Raw genomic sequence first — 19,358 nt, forward strand, 5'->3', positions numbered from 1 at the left:
ATTTGGTCCGTATCAAGGCGCTTGAATAAATGTAAACAGGTGAAGCAACATCATCACTTCAATAAGAAGGGGATTACGGTTTGTGGAGCGGGGGTTGTTTGTTTTGTTATTGCTAGGATACGCCATTTTTGCATTTTCACATGTGAGAGTAGTGGATGAACTGGATTAGAATGAAATTCTACAAAATCATCCCCTCTTTTTCACATAAATTCGCAAAAGCCGAACATAGTAGGCATTGTTCGAATACGCGTCGTGGCAGTTTGTAGAGAGCCGCCGGCAGCTGTTTGTAAACAATACCGACAGCAATTCCAATATGGCTGAAAGCGCATTTCATATGATTGTTTCACCTGGTATATATATAGAGGCGCCATGGTCCGTATCTGACAGAAATTTGGCCCGTAAAAGACCCCCTGTTGTCTGATCTTATCTTAGATCAAAACAAAAGTATGTAAGCAGAAGTAGTGATCCCCGATTTTTGACGTAGGACTACGTCTTTCATTTCTATACCGGGGTGTAAAATCAAAGTTTCGAAAACGAAAGCGTTACGCCGGAGACCGAGATTTTGAGCGTTAATAGCTCCTAAACAACTGAACGAAATGGTATGATAAACACTTCATTCGAAAGATAAAATGTCTACGCGTTCTATACTTGTTACTTTTTGATCCAAAAACTTGTTTCAATAGTCTTAAAATTGCTTTCAAAACAGGCTATTGAAATCACCAATCGGTATATAAGCGAGCGCCGCTCGGAAATCCACTCAGTTCTAATTGAACAGCGATTGGAGCATGTTGTCGCTGTTGTGGGAAGATGTTGTCTCATCTGGGAAGACATCGCTACACACACATACACGCGCGGCTATTAACAGGTGGTTATCGAGTTGGCATTAACCACTGGTGGGCTTCCAGTATCGAGGAAAATGTGGAAATATCTAATCGTTACTGAAAATAATCTGCCAGTTCCTCTGGGAATTTTCAAAATATATTCATGTGAAAGAGTTTAATGGAATGTTTTCTATCCATGTTACACAGTGACCAAATATGTTTCAATCAAGTGCTATTAACAGGTGGTTATCGAGTTGGCATTAAACACTGGTGGGCTTCCAGTATCGAGGAAAATGTGGAAATATCTAATCGTTACTGAAAATAATCTGCCAGTTCCTCTGGGAATTTTCAAAATATATTCATGTGAAAGAGTTTAATTGAATGTTTTCTATCCATGTTACACTGTGACCAAATATGTTTCAATCAAGTGCTATTAACAGGTGGTTATCGAGTTGGCATTAAACACTGGTGGGCCTCCAGTATCGAGGAAAATGTGGAAATATCTAATCGTTACTGAAAATAATCTGCCAGTTCCTTTGGGAATTTTCAAAATATATTCATGTGAAAGAGTTTAATTGAATGTTTTCTATCCATGTAACACTGTGACCAAATACATTTGGTTTTGTGGTTTTTCAATCAATCGCAATTAACAGGATAGCTTCAGAAGATTATTCTTCCCCATCAGTAGGATATTTTCGTATCCAATATTGGATGCATAAAACCTTGTGCCTCCAACGTAACGCTCTGGTTTTCGAAGTTCTCCAAATATTCATTCATTCAGAATGAATTCAGATTCAACTTCATACAAATGATCTCAAAATCAACGATAGTCCTACGTCACCCTTGCGGTTATACCATAGATATAACCCACTTCCTGTTTTTTGACGTAGAACTACGTCTTTCATTAAGGGTGTCAAATCAGAAAACAGGTCACGTTTTTATGAAATAAAGTTAGCGTTAATAACTATTTTTGTCACGAACGGATTTTGGCGATTTACATACTAAACGAATCGGAAATTCCGTAAGATTTGTTTAATATGCCATACAATAGAATCCCCTGGTTGATAAATGGTTAAAATTCATGAAAACTTTGAGTGTTTCTATTTTCCCATACATTTTTTCTGTCCATTTGAGTGCTTTCCCGAACAGAGCTATCAATAACGAGCAACTTATCGACGACCAACGGAGGGGAAATCGTAGGATTTAAAGTCTCCGTGAACAAAGGAAAAGAAGCAGAATGAAGGGGAATATTTGCCTAGAGTATAAACAGTGGATCTCGCTGAGGGAAACTTTCATTCGGCATCGGACTGTTGAGTAATCCAGTTCACTTTGCTTTCGCTGCACTTCGACCTAAGATTGGACCCCACCAGTGGTAATCCAACTTGGAAATCGTCGTTTGATTTTTCGGTTCGTTTTTCGCGTTATTCGTATCGTGTGTTCTTCTTTCCGCGTCATAAACTGGACGCTTCGCGTAGTGTGCGATGAGCAAGAAGAAGAGGAAGGCAGGCTCGAGCCCTGCAGAAAACGAACGCATTGCCAGGGGCAATAAAATTTCTAGGTAAGCGTCATCTAATGATGCACGCGGTTTTTTTTTTTTTTTATCCAAAATATATATTTTTATTAAGGCTCATATGGCGTCAACCTGACGGAGCCGGGAGTTCAATATTTCGACAATGTTTGCCTTATAACTATGTTAGTAATATGTAACCGATTACTCGCGGTTGGCTCGAGGTTAGTATTACAAGTGTTTTCGTAATTGTGATGTTGCTGTCTCCAATGCTCTGTACCTGTGCCCGACACGGGATACTTCCTTTTGGGATGCAGCTGACCATTAATCAGCAACGCCCCCTAGTCTGTACCCCATATCTAGCGTGGTGCGTCTTCTCGACTCGAGGAATCCAGGATAGAATGGTCACTAGCCGGCGCAAACATCAGCTCGTGTAGAGTTGTCATGAGCGATACAACCTTTGGCTCTTGTTGAATGATCAGTGGACTGCACAACCTTTGGCCCGTGTATCTGTAAAGAGTGTGTGTATGTATTGCCGCGACTAAGTAAAAGTTTATAGATCGGATAGGAGGGATATGAAACAGGGACACAACGAAGGAAACATCATTAAACGTTGACATCGGCGTTTCTGAGGAACAGGTATAGATGAAGCAGAAGATCAGGATCACGGCTACCTAAGATATCCCGGACGGGGATATCCGATTGTCTGCCTTTTGCTCTCAGTGCTCTAGAGAGCTGAGAGCGAGCAGCATGGAATCGGATACACGACCAGACAATATGCTCGATGTCGTGGTAGCCATCGCCACAATCACAAAGATTGTTTGCTGCGAGCCCAATGCGATAGAGATGCGCGTTTAGGTTGTAGTGATTGGACATAAGCCGAGATATCACGCGAATGAAATCACGACCTACATTCAATCCCTTAAACCAAGCTTTCGTCGAAACCTTAGAAATAATCGTGTGTAACCAACGACCGAACTCATCTTCACTCCACATGCGCTGCCAACTAACGAGTGTGTCCTGACGAGGAATGTGAAAAAATTCATTATAGGCAATTTGCCTTTCAAAAAGTGTGCCTTCTGAAGCGCCCACCTTAGCTAGCGAGTCCGCTTTCTCATTCCCCGGAATCGAGCAATGAGAGGGAACCCATGCTAAGGTAATCTTGAATAATTTTTCGACCAAAACACTCAATAGATGTCTTATTCTTGTTAGGAAATAAGATGAGCGTTTATCAACTTTCATTGAACGAATTGCCTCTATTGAGCTGAGACTGTCTGAAAAAATAAAATAATGGTCGATGGGCAGTGTTTCAATGATCCCTAGTGCGTAGTATATCGCACCCAGTTCAGCGACATACACGGAACAAGGATCTTTGAGTTTGAAAGAGGCACTGGAATTTTTATTGAAGATGCCGAAGCCAGTGGACCCGTTTATGAATGAACCGTCAGTAAAGAACATTTTATCAGATCTAACTTTCCCATATTCTGCCGAAAATATCGGCGGAATAGAATCGGAGCGTAGATGATCTGGGATTCCATGGATTTTTTGTCGCATGGACAGATCAAAATTGACAGAGGAATTGCAAAAGTATGGGAAGCAAACTTGGTTGGAGATGCCCGGTGAAGGGTGCACTTCATGGGTAAGGAAATCATGGTACAAAGACATAAAACTTGACTGAGGAGTCAGTTGGAGTAGATTTTCGAAGTTATCAATCACCAATGGATTCATGATCTTGCAACGGATGAGAAATCTGTAGGATAATTCTGTGAATCGGAGAGTAAGCGGGGGTACTCCTGCCAAGACTTCGAGACTCATCGTATGTGTCGAATGCAAACACCCCATTGCTATACGCAAGCAACGATATTGTATTCTCTCCAGCTTGAGAATATGAATCCTGGCAGCTGATCGGAAGCAAAAGCTGCCATATTCTAACACTGATAATATCGTTGTTTTGTACAACTGAATGAGGTCTCCTGGATGGGCGCCCCACCATGTTCCGGTTATTGTTTGGAGAAAATTGATTCTTTGCTGGCATTTCTGTTTCAAATACGCAATGTGTATTCCCCAAGTACATTTAGAGTCAAAATATACTCCAAGGTATTTGAAAAACATCGAGTGCATGATCGCTTTGCCAGATAGGTGAAGCTGGAATTGGGCGGGTTCGTGCTTCCTAGAAAAAACGACCATTTCGGTTTTCTCCGTAGAGAATTCGATACCCAGCTTGAGAGCCCACGTGAACAGGTTGTTCAGGATATCTTGCAAAGATTTTTGCAGAACGGCGGGATTAGTACCGGTGATGGAAATAACTCCATCGTCTGCAAGTTGTCTCAGCGTGCAGTTTCTAGTTAGACAATCATCTATATCATTGACGTAAAAACTATACAAGAGGGGGCTTAGGCAGTAGCCTTGTGGTAGGCCCATAAAACTGTATCGAGAAGATTTCAAGCTGCCATGATTGAAAAACATGTGCTTTTCTGAGAGTAAATTGTACAGGAAATTATTCAGAATTGGCGAAAGTCCACGATTATGAAGTTTCTCTGAGAGAATTTCCATGGAAACTGAATCAAATGCCCCTTTGATATCGAGAAAAACTTAAGCCATTTGTTCTTTACGAGCAAATGCTCGTAACGATTTGGATTTCAGAAGATAGCAGCGCGAGACAATCGTTCGTCCCTTTACCTCGGCGGAAGCCAAACTGCGTATTTGACAGCAAATTGTTCGCTTCAACCCACTTGTCCAAACGAAGTAGAATCATTTTCTCTAACAATTTACGAATACAGGATAACATTGCAATCGGCCTATACGAGTTGTGATCGCAAGCCGGCTTGTTGGGTTTTCGTATGGCTATCACTCTCACTTGTCTCCAGTCATGCGGGACAATATTCAGCTCCAGAAACTTGTTGAACAAGTTCAGCAAACGCTGTTTCGCCAAGTCGGGAAGATTCTTCAACAAGTTGAATTTAATCTTGTCCGACCCCGGAGCTGAATTGTTACATGAGAGGAGGGCAATTGAGAATTCTACCATCGAAAAATTCTCATAATCGCGTTGGAGCGGAATGTCGCGTACGACGTTTTGTGCAGGAACGGAATCGGGACAAACCTTTCTTGCAAATTTGAAAATCCAACGGTCAAAAAAAAATGCCAACGACACGCGACGTTCCCAAGCGGTCACCCATCTAAGTACTGATCGCGCCCGATGTTGCTTAACTTCGGTGATCGGACGAGAACCGGTGTTTTCAACATGGTATGATCGTTGACCATGTGTTGGTGCAGTGAAAAGCGCTCGCACTGAACCGATCCTTCGAAAATGTGACACCGCACCGAACAACAGCGAAGTAGGCGATTTCGGCGCGTCGGTCGAAAATGTAAACGCCCAGGCAGCAACCAAAATCAAGCTCCCCCCGCTGGTGGTGAAGGCGGTCGCTCTTGACAAACTCATCAGCGAATTCGCATCGATGGGTGTTACAGCAGAGTACAAGCTGTGTGGCATAATTCAGTCTTTTTCCAAGCAGTTAACATTGTTTGTTTTCCGTCTTCATAAGGGCTTCGTTGGTGCCTTTGAGAATGCATCAACGCATTAAACTGACGTTATGGCGAAGCAGACGTTAAGGTCGTGCACCAAAAAATTATTTGGGAATACCAAGCATATTGAATGTCTTACTGGAATGTTATAAGTTAAGGCTGATTTAGACGATGCCAGTCAGCGCTCTAGTTGAGGTATCCAGTGAACAGAGAACAGACACTCTGTCCAAGTTACTTGTACCAGTATCGAACAAGTAATTGGCCTCTAACTTGAACAGAGTGTCTGTTCTCTATTCACTGGATACTTCAACTAGAGCGCTGAATGGCATCGTCTAAACCAGCCTTTATTTGGGTTCGCGTGCCAGTCGCAAAACTGCCTTCAACTAGGACTGCATTTGCGCTAATATTGATCATAATGAAGCATTGCTACTGTTTTCGAGGTTGTTATTAACAAAAAGAGTTTATTTCTCTTGTTTAGTCATCAAGAAAGTAAATGTTCTGGAATTTTGTATGTGATAAGGTTTCGCTTACCAGTAGCAAAACTTCCTCCACTAAGGGTGACAGCTGCGCTTCTCTCGAGCATGAGAAAGTAATGCAACTCTTTTCGAGGCCAGTAATATTAACAGAAGCGTTTCTTTTGAAATTAGCGCAAAATGATGAGAAATGTTTATATTGCTAGTAGTTTCAAGCCACCAATGTATGGCTCTGTATGCATGCTATGGTGAACGCTTGTTTGGCGCTTGGTTTACGCTTAGTTTGTACGAACGATATCTAGAGGTGCGATTCCTTTGAGGTAATACTAAATAACATGTAACATGATATTTGATACTTGCAAGTGTTGTCATTGTTGTTGTTTACATGCGGTGCCAAAGATGTAGTTATGAGATATGGAATAATGGTGCTGGTGCAAAATGTATATAATCGACTGTAGCCGAGTCTATGTCAATTTCGAAAAAGGCCACCGGAATAGCCTTCGAGGTAAATTTTCAATGCATTGACATGAAATAAATTGCGACATACGATTGTTTTGCGAGGGCAAGAATGATTCATCAATCAATTATCGTCAACTGATTCTACAATGAAAAAGACGGGTGGGTAATGTCGGGGACATAACCGGAGTGACGTAGGACTATACAAAGGGGACAGCTTTTGTTAAATATATATTTTAAATATATTGTTTTATTTTCTTCTCCTACGTGAATACCAACCTATCTACCTGAAAAATGGATTAGTTTACTGTTTACTCTTTATGAATATGTTGATGGATCTGAAAAGAACCTTTGGTGTTGTGTTTTTGTTATCACTCGATATTCCCATCTTGTTCGGTTAAACCTTTCTATTTAGCTATTGCGTTTGCCACTCGCCACAGCTTTCACAGTTGGAAAATTTCTTCCCATCCAGCTTGTGACATGTTGTTCAGTAAATTACATTTAATGCGACGTGCCGGAGAAACATTTTGCCACTCACTGAAATTAATTGTTGCCTTGATGAGCGCCGAACCGAAGCTGCTCTGTTCTTGATGCGGGTTTTCTGATTGTCGTGAGCAGCTTTGCAAGCCAACTCGAGCACTCCGACGGCCGAAACTCTATCATCGTTGTTAGGTATACTGGTGCTCCGGCACCAATCCGTTCGGCCTAGTTACCCTTGCGGAGCAATCAGTGAATGCGACCAACAGGGAACTGAAGACCTGCACGGTTCGAGTGAGACTTTGCCTTTCCCTTAACTTGTCCTCCTTTGTTACGTCCACGATGCCGATGCCGTACAACCACACGGGTTTACGGTTTGAAAGAAAATAAGATATTTTTTTGGGGTCCGCGTGTTTTATACTCTAGCGGTACACACTCACAGGATAGAGACAAATCGGCAGACTCAGCCAGAGGGGCGAGTCCAACGAGACGAACGAATGGGCGTTAAAAGGGAGCGATGGCAAAAAAATACATTCATTACGATTTGTTCGCTCGTTGGATTCACATGCAGGCTAAAAAGGGTCCTTTTCAGGATCACAAAATTATCTTCAATCTAAAGAGTTTATTGTTTTGTTATCACTCGATATCCCCATCTTGTTCGGCTAGGCTAAACCTTTCTGTTTAGCGATTGCATTTGCCACTCGCCACAGCTTTCACAGTTGGAAAATTTCTTCCCATCCAGCTTGTGACATATTTTACAGTAAATTACATTCAATGGCACGTCACATTACCACCACTCAGTGTCGGATTGGAGGTAATTTTAACCTGTAATTGAACATTTGCGATGACAGTGGTACAGTGTCGACTTTCAATGTGGGGTCATAATTTGGACCCCGTACTCTATGTTTACAAAAATGTCCAACTAAATATGTCACATTACAGGTCCGTCCAATTAGCTAAATGTCGAGATAAAAGTAAATTACTGTACTTTCAATCTAGAAGCAATTTAAGAATTGATGAAAATCAATAAGCTCAGAACAACTTATGAAAAAATCAATTTGTGTTTTATTATTATTTTGGATAATGTTTTAGAAAGCATTGAACTGTATTTCCTAAACTCTTTGTTGGAAGGTTTAATGGCCCTGAAAAGCGCCTTGTTTTATGGAATGGTTCCAATTTAGAAAACTTAGTACTCGTGGTTTTGAAAAAAACCATTTCGAACGCCCTCGATGCCGCCTTGTTCTGGATTTGCCACCAAAGCAGTTTGTATAAAGAACAAACTTTTTTCTTCTGCTACCTGATGCCGTTTTGCGATTGCGTTTGCCACTCGTCACTCGCTGCAACTGCCTGTTGTCTTGATGTCCACCGAACCGAATGTGTTCTGTTCCGAATGCGGGTTTTCTTATCGTCGCGAGCAGCTTTGCCAGCTAACTCGATCACTTCGGCGGCCGAAACTATATAACGCCGGCTAGGTGGACTGGTGCACTGGTACTAACGCGCTCGGCCTAGCTACCCTTGCGGGGAACTCCAGATCAACACGGTTCGAGCGGGATTTTGCCTTTCCCATCACTTTTCCTCCTTTACCATGTCCAGACATGGCTGCTTGGGTTGGTTTGTTGATTTGTTGTGATGCGAACCGATGTGGTGTACGGTTTGAATGAGAATGATCGTTACGGAAGGAAGGAAGGTCTTGTATTATAGAGACTTTAAACTTTTGCAGTTCATTCGTCTCTAGCCTTGAGAAAGGCCCTTTGAAAACTCTACTCTATTCTACTCCAGCGCTACCACCTCCACCCTCTTGCCTTGAGAAAGGCACTCGATCCCTCGCCGTCCAGCTCGTCCAGCAACGATGTTGTCCAGTCGGTGTCCACACAAAGAATGATCGTTACGGAAGGAAGGAAGGAAGGAAGGTATTGTATTATAGAGACTTTAAACTTTTGCAGTTCATTCGTCTCTAGCCTTGAGAAAGGCCCTTTGCAAACTCTACTTTACTCCAGCGCTACCACCTCCGCCCTCTTGCCTTGAGAAAGGCACTCGATCCTTCATCGTATTTCGCTGCTGCTCTGGTTGCCCGTTTTGGTCGGTACGATTTGAGAAGCACAAAATGGACCAATCAAAAATGGGCACATAGTGCATTTTGACAATGCTTGATATTTCACAATTATTCAATTATTTATCTCAAGAAAAATGAAATTTTATTCGTTATGATAGATGCGTGGATATATTTCCTATCAATTGATGCAAAAACCTTTGCGATCTATTGAGAAATGCTCGAGTTATAAGCGTTCCAAATCTTGCATTTTTTCGTACTTGTTCAGTGCCTAGATTTCCATTTCACCCCCTATATCTTCCGGTTAGACGTAGTCTTACGTCAAAAATAATTTCAGAGATTATTCTACTAAGCAGTTGTTTCTAAAATTTCACAGCATTATAGAATAATATCCGAAGGTATAAACAAGCGACTTATATAAAATAACAGCGTAGTTCTACGTCAACAATGCGGTCGTATCTTGGACACAACCTCCTATAATTTTTTTAATTAATCGTTCATCAGCTAATCGAATAGTTTTCAGCAGTTTGTTATTCGATACGATTAATCGACCCAAATAATCGATTAATCGCAACACTGAGAGAAATAATCAGTTAGACTAATATTTCTCATTTGCTAGAAAGCCATGTGGAATCAAAAAAAATGTTCATTCCGCCTGAAATCAATTATTATCTTTACGCTCCCCTAAAATCGTAAACGAAGCTCAATTCGCGTTGTCGGCATTGAGCTTCGTTTATGAACTTAAGGGAGCGTCAATGATAATGATCAGGACAGAACTGCAACAGTATGTGTTTTCCTCTCTGCGTTTGGATCGATTAATCGACGTAAATTATTCGTTCGCTTCGATTATTGGTTGTGCAGTATTCGTTCGATTAATAATCGATTTCTGTAGGAAGTATTCGATTAATCGATTAATCGAACGATTATCGGGGATTATCAGAAGAATTGACCATTCTTTATTTTTGAGAGGCTTTATCAGTAATCAGAAGAACCCAAACATAGAAACTTTTAGCTTTCGTATGAAGTATATTTCATCCTGGTGCTCATTTAGGATGAAGTTCAGACTCGATGTTACACATTGTTCCTCTTATGTTTCGTCGAGTGTGTATTTTCGTTAGACGCCTTCCGTATATTTGTCGCTTGAATTTGCATAAAACAAGCGTAATTGCAGACATATTTCCTTAAATATTACCTGTCGTTGTAGGGGAGGCACTGAGTCAATAGTTTTCAATTCTCCTCTAGTGGAAACAACGTTATAACTCTCTTGACAGTCACATTTTACGTGTATCCATTTGTTCTCGTGTCTGTTTTCTACCATCACCACAAGGCCAGCCCAACCCTAGAAATAAAAGGGAGACGGTACTATTTTTTGCTTTGACAAATAAATGGTCTGTTGGGGATGAATAAACTAAAATAAGACTGATATATGAATAAGGCAGTATGGAAGTAACATACAAACAAATAACAAATAACAAATAAAATAAAAATATATTTTTGAATATTCTCCAAAAATACTGTTGTTGTTCATATCAATCATATCAATGTCTGAGGCGTTCCACAGTGTGGAATGTCGAACAAACAAAAATATTAGTATTACCTTCGTCAAATAATACGCCGTCATGCCTTCACGACCCTCATGCCGTTGTCCCTTAGATAGAGTCAGACTGATTATGGCATCTGCCAGAAGGAATGGCGGAGGCGATATTTGCTCAACCAATAGTTTTTTGGAACTATGTATCGCTAAAACACATTGCGGATGGGGCGAAGAATCTTCTATTCCTGTATGCCAATGATTAAATGCAAGACATACCAGAAGATAAAGATCCCTCTCAAGCATCTTGTGGCATCCTACAAAACCTCGAACCTGAAATTGGAGAATAACCGGATTGTTTATAACTCAACTTACTAGAATGATAAAACACGTTCGTGCATATCTTTTCCTTGTGGTATATCTCGTCAATAAACTATACAATACTATTCAGTAAATAAACAATAATTATCCCATTGTGTTAATGGGTTTGAACTCGTGTAGATTTTCCACACGAGATCTTATAGAAGCATAATACAAAATACGCGCACTTACGACCTGATTTGTTTACACCCGTGACCTGAAAAAACGTTCCAAAAACAACTGCAAACAGAAACAGCCGCTCAAAAAAAGTGCAATGTCACAGGTAGGCTAGAAATATTGTGACGCGGGAAGAACAAGCAATAATACAGAAAAATGGTGTTATTTTATTATACATTATTTTTTTCATTTTTCGAAATTTATTTTGAGGTCAATGTATTGGGGGCGAAGTCCCCCTTTCAACTAGGGTAAGTAATCGAAGCGCCTCAAGGCGTCAAGATGACGCGATCCGAGTCGACCGCTGACCCGCCGTCGGAAGCGACGTTCTGTCTCGTAGGCAACACTGATTGCCCGGTTAGTTTGAAACATAGGATCCTTTAGCTTTAGCGAGCGTCAGATGGCATATGTTTGCCTGGCATTACGTTTGCTCGGTTAATTTTTGTTTTGAAATATATCATTTATTGCAATTCAAAACTATTGCACTATGATCTGGAGAATGTCCACAATTATTGGTATTTTGGTTTGGACATTCAGCGCGCAAAATCATGACTCGTATAGGTACATGACCTGACTCATGACTCGTCTTCTAAACATGATGTTTTTCCGTGTTAGAATGTTTCTAGCGTGTGACTGTGACCTTTTTCTAAGCGGTTGTTTCTGTTGCTGTTGTTTTCTGTAGCGATTTTTCCTGGGAACCGTTTACACCGTTTACACCCCGATTACTCGAATGAGAAGACAATGATTTATTAAATTATGTTTACCTGTCTTTTGCTGTGTTCCACAAGCCTTCCCACCTCAGGGTTTGCAGGATTACGTGTTTTGAATACGACAACACATAAATCTAACTGTGATCGTTGGGATTTTTCAGAATTTCTGGAATAATAAAAGCTTGGTTAATAATATTTCATAATACATAAAAAAAAGTTGCGTTCCTCCTATTTAAAATGAATTTTTAGGACTATCCAGAAAATGGTATACGTTATTTAGTTCCTACGATCAATACACATTAACCAGTGATAGTGGGAGGTCCCACTTTCTACGTTACTTTAAGCGCCACTGATTGGAGCCACCTATTTTTTTCATCCAATTTTTTTATTTATTAGGCTCTGTTCCATTATTTTATGGTAAATTACACAGTAGTAGCCATTTAAGTATAAGGGTATTCTTTCTGTTTTTCCATCGTTCAGCAGACCGGACAGCGGAGACAGTTGATATAGATCATTGTTGGGTTATTAATAGAACAGCAGCCCGATATTTCTTGCAGAGCAGAGCAATTGATAGAGTTTCTCAATGATTTGATGTTTCGAATCGCAATCTAGACTCTAAAAAAGGCTGGGTTAAAGTTTCTCCAACTTGCATGTATTTGCAATGCGAAGGACGAAGAATCGGAGATTGAATGAGAAGCCGCCGTTAATTGGGGTAAGAGCTGGGATTCGTTGAAAAATAGTTGTGAGTATATATGTGAATATATATATATATATATATATATATATATATATATATATATATATATATATATATATATTTATTATATATATATATATATATATATATATATATATATATATATATATATATATATATATATATATATATATATATATATATATATATATATATATATATATATATATATATATATGTATAAATCTCGTGTCACGGTGTTTGTTACCGAACTCCTCCGAAACGGCCCGACCGATTTTGGTGAAATTATACTCAAAATACTTGGTAGGTACGAGCTATTTTTTTTCAAAAATTTGACTTCATACCATACATATAACCTTAAATTTTGACCCGAAATCCCTATTTTTAATTGCGATTTTTCCCTATTTTTAATTACGAATTCATTTAAGTTGTTCAATGACTGATGGCGTAACGCCCGCTTCATTGAACATCTATCTACAAATACACAAGTAACATCAATTCATCTAAAGCAGGGAGCATCTCCGACGAGCTGGAAGCCTTTTTGAATGAGCATAATGAGTTATCGAAATGCACCCAGTGCACCCGTGGCCGAGTGGTTAGCGTCTCACATTATCATGCCGGGTGTTCGGGTTCGATTCCCGTTCTGGCCGGGGGATTTTTCGTCAAAGAAATTTCCTTCGACTTGCACTGTGGTCATGCGTATTCAAGAGCTTGCCCCTCGGAATACATTCAAGGCATGTTATTTGGCTTAAGAAATCTCGACCAAGTATTAATAAATGACGCTAGTTAATGCATACGTTGAGACGGCAAAAGTTCCACAAGTGAACGTTAACGCCATTCAAGAAGAAGAGTTATCGCAATTCTTCAAATCACATTTGCTCGGATTACAAAATGACAATCACGCTATTGCCATCAACCCTGATAAAACATCAGCTGGAGAGCACGTGTGCAGATCCAAAGCACAAGCGCTGCTGGAATCATGATAGCACGGTGACACGAGAAATTTAATGCGAAGAAAAAACAATAATCTAGAATTCATCGTTGACACACACCGTTCATACGACCCTCGCTATGTTCTTCTTCAATGGCACTAACGTTCCCTAGGTTTGCCTTCTCAACGTAGTACTACTTGCGTCATTTTTATTTAGTAAATAGTTGAGATTTCTATGACGAACAATACGCCTTGAATGTATTCTGGAGTGGCAAGCTCAAGAATACGCGTGACTACAGTGCAAGTCAGAAGGGTTTCTTTAACGAAAAATCTCTTGCATAAACATTAGACCAACGAGACCCCGTCACAGATACTTAAATCATTATGAACATCATTTCTCATTTTGATTTAATATTTATGAACATGCGACGAAACAAACAGAGGGCGCGCTCGAAGGATTTTTATGTTTATCATATGGTGATTTGACATGGTCAAGAAACGCCAATTCAAGATATCGTAAACTGTGCCAACAGTTTCTGGTCGACATATACGCGAAGGTAGAGATTGAACGACTGCAATTCTTACTACACAATCAACAAAAGCGGTGCGAGGAATAATACATTCACTTGCGATACACTATCATGAGCAACGCCGACACAGCTTTAGTTATAGCCAGGCCAAAGCGCAATGCATTGTCATAACATTGCGCGTGTGTTCAAACACAAAATGAAGTTCGATCGTATTCGACCCCACATATTGTTGGTTATATTCTTTTGAATGGAAAAAGCGCAATTGTGCATTCTGTTCAAGCTCAAGTTCAATCGAGTTGAGCAAATGTGACAACCTTGCCACGCAATTCGACGTAAACAACATTGGTCTCCATGTTCCTTTTCTATGAAGCAAAAATAGTAATGGTTTTTCGGGTGGAATAAACACGCAAAATTTAGCATTCAAACACATTCAAAACAAATTTAGCATCCAAACGAAATCGAATAATAATTTTCATTCAAATTTCAACAATTTAGAATTATTTCCGGAATTATGCCGATCAGATAGAGAATAAATTGAACCACAAATACGGATGACTTATTTTGACCATTGTTTCGCGACAAGGCGAACGAATTTAAGAGTGTAAAAGTCGATTTCGATCGAATTGTAAAATCCGACCACTAATATGCATATATGAATATTGAGTTCTACAAATCGGTGAAGAGTCATAAAAACATCCATGAATAAAGGAAGCAATATGGCTGTGTTTCAAACTTAGATTACCGATGTGAATACTCCTCGATTGATTTTTTTTTCCTTTATTGATTTAATTAGGCTCAAATGGATAAAGAGCCACCATCAAGCAATACATTTTAAAACAATTTGAATGTATTATAACTACATAATTATTAACTCAAGTCTAATTAGCTAAAACTACAGTGCAATATAAAAAAAATATAATTTATTCCTTCGTTGCCTCGTCGCTATTATCCTTGTCTTGAACAGTGCCTGTGGTGGGTCGTGACAACTACATCGCCAGTTGATGTAGCAATGGTATCCTTTGATAGTGAGTTGGTATGTTAATAGCTCCTGTAATGATTTTATCTCAACGGGTACTAAGTTCTGCTTGTGTAATAGGAAAGGAAGAGAGAATGGACAGTGGGAGTAGGAGATGTGACCTAAATAATAACATTAACGCTTCTTAGGAAGACATATATCGGGAACATAAAATTAGGGTCACGAGTAGCTATGATATCGCGAACTGGCATGCGTGAGCATGCTCATGCTCCTTGAGCCTCTAAATCGGCAACCAGTTTAATTCTTTCATTGCAAAATTCATTACATGACCAAACAACGTGCTCAATGTCCTGATATCCTTCACCAATGTGCATGATATCCTTCACCACAATTGCATAAATTGTTATTAGCAAGACCTATGCGGAAGAGATGCGCATTTAGCGCGGAATGATTGGACATCAATTTGGACATAGTTCTAATAAAATTTCTGTCAAGATCTAACCCTTTAAACCAGGCCTTCGTTGTAACTTTGGGGATAATAGAGTATAGCCATCTCCCAAGCTCATCTCTGTTCCATTGGTTTTGCCAACTGGTGAGTGACTGCTGTCGGGAAATGGAGAAGAATTCCCGATACGCTATTTGTCTTTCAAAAACTGTACCCTGCATACTACCCATCTTTGCGAGTGTATCCGCTTTCTCATTACCAGGAATAGAGCAATGCGAAGGAATCCAAATGAAAGTGATTCGAATACTTTTATCAACAAGAAAATTCAATGCATTCCTAATTCCGATAAGAAAATATGATGCTTTCGTCTGTTGTTTCAAGGATTGAATGGCTTGTATACTGCTAAGACTATCCGAGAAAATAAAATAGTGATCAGGTGGTAAGGACTCAATGGTCTTAATTACATGATATATTGCAGCCAGTTCGGCAACATACACTGAACAAGGGTCCTCAAGTTTATAAAAGCTAGTAAAATGTTCATTAAAGATACCAAAACCAGTGGATCCGTTGATTCTCGAATCATCAGTGAAAAACATTCTTGAAGAATTTCATTCTTGATAATTGATATCGAATTGATCGAAGATGATCTGAAATGTCTCGAGTTTCGTCCTTCATAGAAAGATCGAAATCAACGGAAGATCTGCAAAAGATCGGAAAGCTAACATTATTGACTGCTGAAGGTTTTATTTCTTGAGAAATGTAATGAGAGTACAAATCCATGGATTTCGACCGTTGGTTCAACTCGAGAAGCTTCTTACAATTCTCAATTACTAATGGGTTCATGATTTCGCTTCGGATTAAGAAGCGATAGGACAGTTCCCAAAACCGAACCTGCAATGGTAAAACACCTGCCAAGACTTCAAGGCTCATGTTGTGTGTTGATTGCATGCACCCTAAGGCTAAACGCAAGCAACGATACTGTATCCTCTCCAGTTTAATGATGTGGGTTTTAGCAGCAGGACGGAAACAAAACGAACCATATTCCATGACAGTATTGTAGTTTTGTACAGCCGTATTAGGTCTTCTGGACGAGCACCTCACCATGTTCCAATAACTGTCCGGAGAAAATTTGTTCTCTGTTGACATTTTTTATTCAGATACACAATATGTTTTCCCATGTACATTTAGCATCAAACCAAACTCCAAGATATTTGAAGTTTGTGGATTGTACGATGGTTTTGTTGAACAATTGAAGCAGAAGTTCGGGAGGTTGGTGCTTCCTAGAAAATACAACCATTTCTGTTTTCTCAGTTGAGAATTCAATACCTAGATTCACAGCCCATGTAGATAAATTATTTAAGGAAATTTGCAGCGGTCTTTTCAAATCAATAGTTCTAGTACCTGATATGGATACACCACTATCATCTGCCAGCTGCCTCAAAGTACATCCATCTGCAAGATGATCATCTATATCATTAATATAGAAATTATACAGAAGAGGACTTAAGCAAGAACCTTGAGGGAGACCTATGTAGCTAGTCCTAGAAACGGCACAATTCCCATGAGAAAAGTGCATGTGCTTTTCGGATAACAGATTAAACAAAAAGTTGTTTAAAATTGGTGAAAATCCATGGTTGTGAAGTTTATCGGATAAAATTCTTATTGATGCTGAGTCAAACGCCCCTTTAATGTCTAAGAAAACAGAAGCCATCTGTTTTTTATTACCACAGGTCGTCTGAATTTCGGAAGCAAGTGACGCGAGACAATCATTTGTCCCTTTGCCCTTGCGGAAACCGAACTGCGTATCTGATAAAAAGTTATTCTTTCAACCCATTCGTCTAAACGTCGGAGTATCATTTTTTCCAATAACTTACGGATGCAAGGTAGCATGGCTATTGGTCTGTATGAGTTATGGTGGGAAGCTGGCTTATTCGGTTTTTGAATGGCTATTACTCTCACTTGTCTCCACTCGATAGGGACAATATTTTGCTCAATAAACTTATTGAATAACCTTAATAAACGTTTCTTAGCGACGTTTGGAAGGTTCTTCAAAAGATTAAATTTGATTCCATCGGAACCAGGAGCTGAATTATGCAAGAAGTGCAAGTGAGAATTCAGTCATAGAAAACAATGTCTCGTTATTACTATTGGAAGACGATGTATTACGAGATATGTCTTCTGCAGGGACAAAATCTGGACATACTTTTTTGGCAAAATCAAGAATCCATCGGTCGGAATACTCTTTGTTTTCGTTTGTATGGTTTTTGTTTCGCAAACACCTGGCTGTGTTCCACAGGGTTCTCATGGATGTTTCCCTTGACAAACCATTGACATATCGTCGCCAATAACTGCGTTTTTTCGCTCCAATAAAATTTTTGAATTTGGTCTCCAAAAGTTCATACATATCAAAATTTTTCATTGAGCCATTTTTGCGAAAAATTTTAAAGCAGAGGATTTATTGACATAAGTATTCGAGCACTCTTTGTCCCACCAAGGAGCACCAGAGGTGGAAGTTCAAGAGTCGAATTGATGCTCTCTGATATAATACTAGCAAATTTCTCCCAGTCAATATTATGGGTAAGATCGTATACAACTTCGACCAATTTCTGTGGACACATCTCATTGGCAATAGAAACAAAGATTGGTAAGTGATCGCTACCGTGAGGATCTTGGATTACTTTCCACATACAATCTAACGATAAAGTAGACGAACAGAGTGACAAGTCTAGTGTACTTTCTCTTGCAGGGGGCTTGGGTACTCTTGTAGCTTCGCCAGTGTTGAAAATTGATAAATTGAAATTATCGCATAGATCGTAGATGATTGAGGAACGGTTATCATATAGTGCCCCCCAGGCCACACCATATGAATTGAAATCACCCAATATTAACTTGAGTTCAGGTAAAATCTCGATAATTCCATCGAGTTGGTTGCGTGAAATTCCAACTCTGAGAGGAATATATACAGAAGCAATGCATAGGTCTTTTCCCCTTATTGTGGTTTGACAAGCAACTACCTCGATTCCTAGAAGCGATGGTAATGGGATTTTATAGAAGGAATGGCATTTTTTTATCCCCAAAAGAACGCCACCGTGTGAGTCTCTTCGGTCTAAACGGATAATGTTAAAATCATGAAAATTCAAGTCCTCATCAGGGGTAAGCCATGTTTCACGAAGAGCAAATACGTCAGAATTTGTATTGTTGACTAAAAATTTTAACGATTCGATTTTGGGTTTAATACTTCTGCAGTTCCATTGAATAACTTTAATTGTATCTATATCGCTTATAGAACAATTAGGCATCGAGAGAGAAAATGGTTGCAAGGAGGGGCCATTTTTCTGTCGAGAATGCAAATAATGCAGGAACCAAACTAATGATAATACTTTTGAGGGGCTCGGGAATGTTTAAAGCATTTAGAATGTGACTCGCAATACTTGGAAGGGAAAATAACCCAGCTTTGGAAGCCACGGACGGAGTGTTCACGCCTTTTTGTGTTCTCGGGGAAGTAAAACCAGGAGGTATTTGTTTTGGAGTTTTATCACTTCCAGAGGATTTCTCAGTTGGTTTAAAGTTTTCTTGCTTCTTACGAGGAGTCGGAGGAGTAAGAGGAGCAAACTTTTTTCTTTCTTGAGCCTCCCGGTATTGACATGAATGCTTCTTCAATGGAAGTAAAATTTTCA

General features: G+C 39.6%; 1 protein-coding gene and 1 non-coding gene across 8 annotated transcripts in view; both read right to left on the bottom strand.

The window, feature by feature from the left end:
• The window catches only part of LOC129765374 (calpain-D), a 430,542-nt gene that overhangs the window by 78,063 nt on the left and 333,121 nt on the right, over positions 1-19,358 (bottom strand). For 3 of the 7 annotated variants that reach the window (XM_055765698.1, XM_055765636.1, XM_055765644.1), the window contains 3 exons: positions 12,136-12,247; positions 10,904-11,170; positions 10,499-10,645 (listed from right to left, as the gene is read on the bottom strand). The exons of 1 other annotated variant lie outside the window; for it this stretch is intronic. In XM_055765698.1, the coding sequence (XP_055621673.1) occupies positions 10,499-10,645; positions 10,904-11,170; positions 12,136-12,247 (526 nt within the window). Of the gene's footprint in view, positions 1-10,498; positions 10,646-10,903; positions 11,171-12,133; positions 12,248-15,168; positions 15,309-19,358 lie in introns of those variants that run through there. 3 more of the 7 variants (XM_055765662.1, XM_055765687.1, XM_055765671.1) reach the window with 3 other exon arrangements.
• LOC129763872 (5S ribosomal RNA) lies at positions 5,468-5,586 on the bottom strand. The gene has a single exon (XR_008741054.1). It is a non-coding gene; the product is annotated as a 5S ribosomal RNA (ribosomal RNA).

This window comes from Toxorhynchites rutilus, chromosome 1 (assembly GCF_029784135.1).
Source record: "Toxorhynchites rutilus septentrionalis strain SRP chromosome 1, ASM2978413v1, whole genome shotgun sequence".
Taxonomy (NCBI): domain Eukaryota; kingdom Metazoa; phylum Arthropoda; class Insecta; order Diptera; family Culicidae; genus Toxorhynchites; species Toxorhynchites rutilus.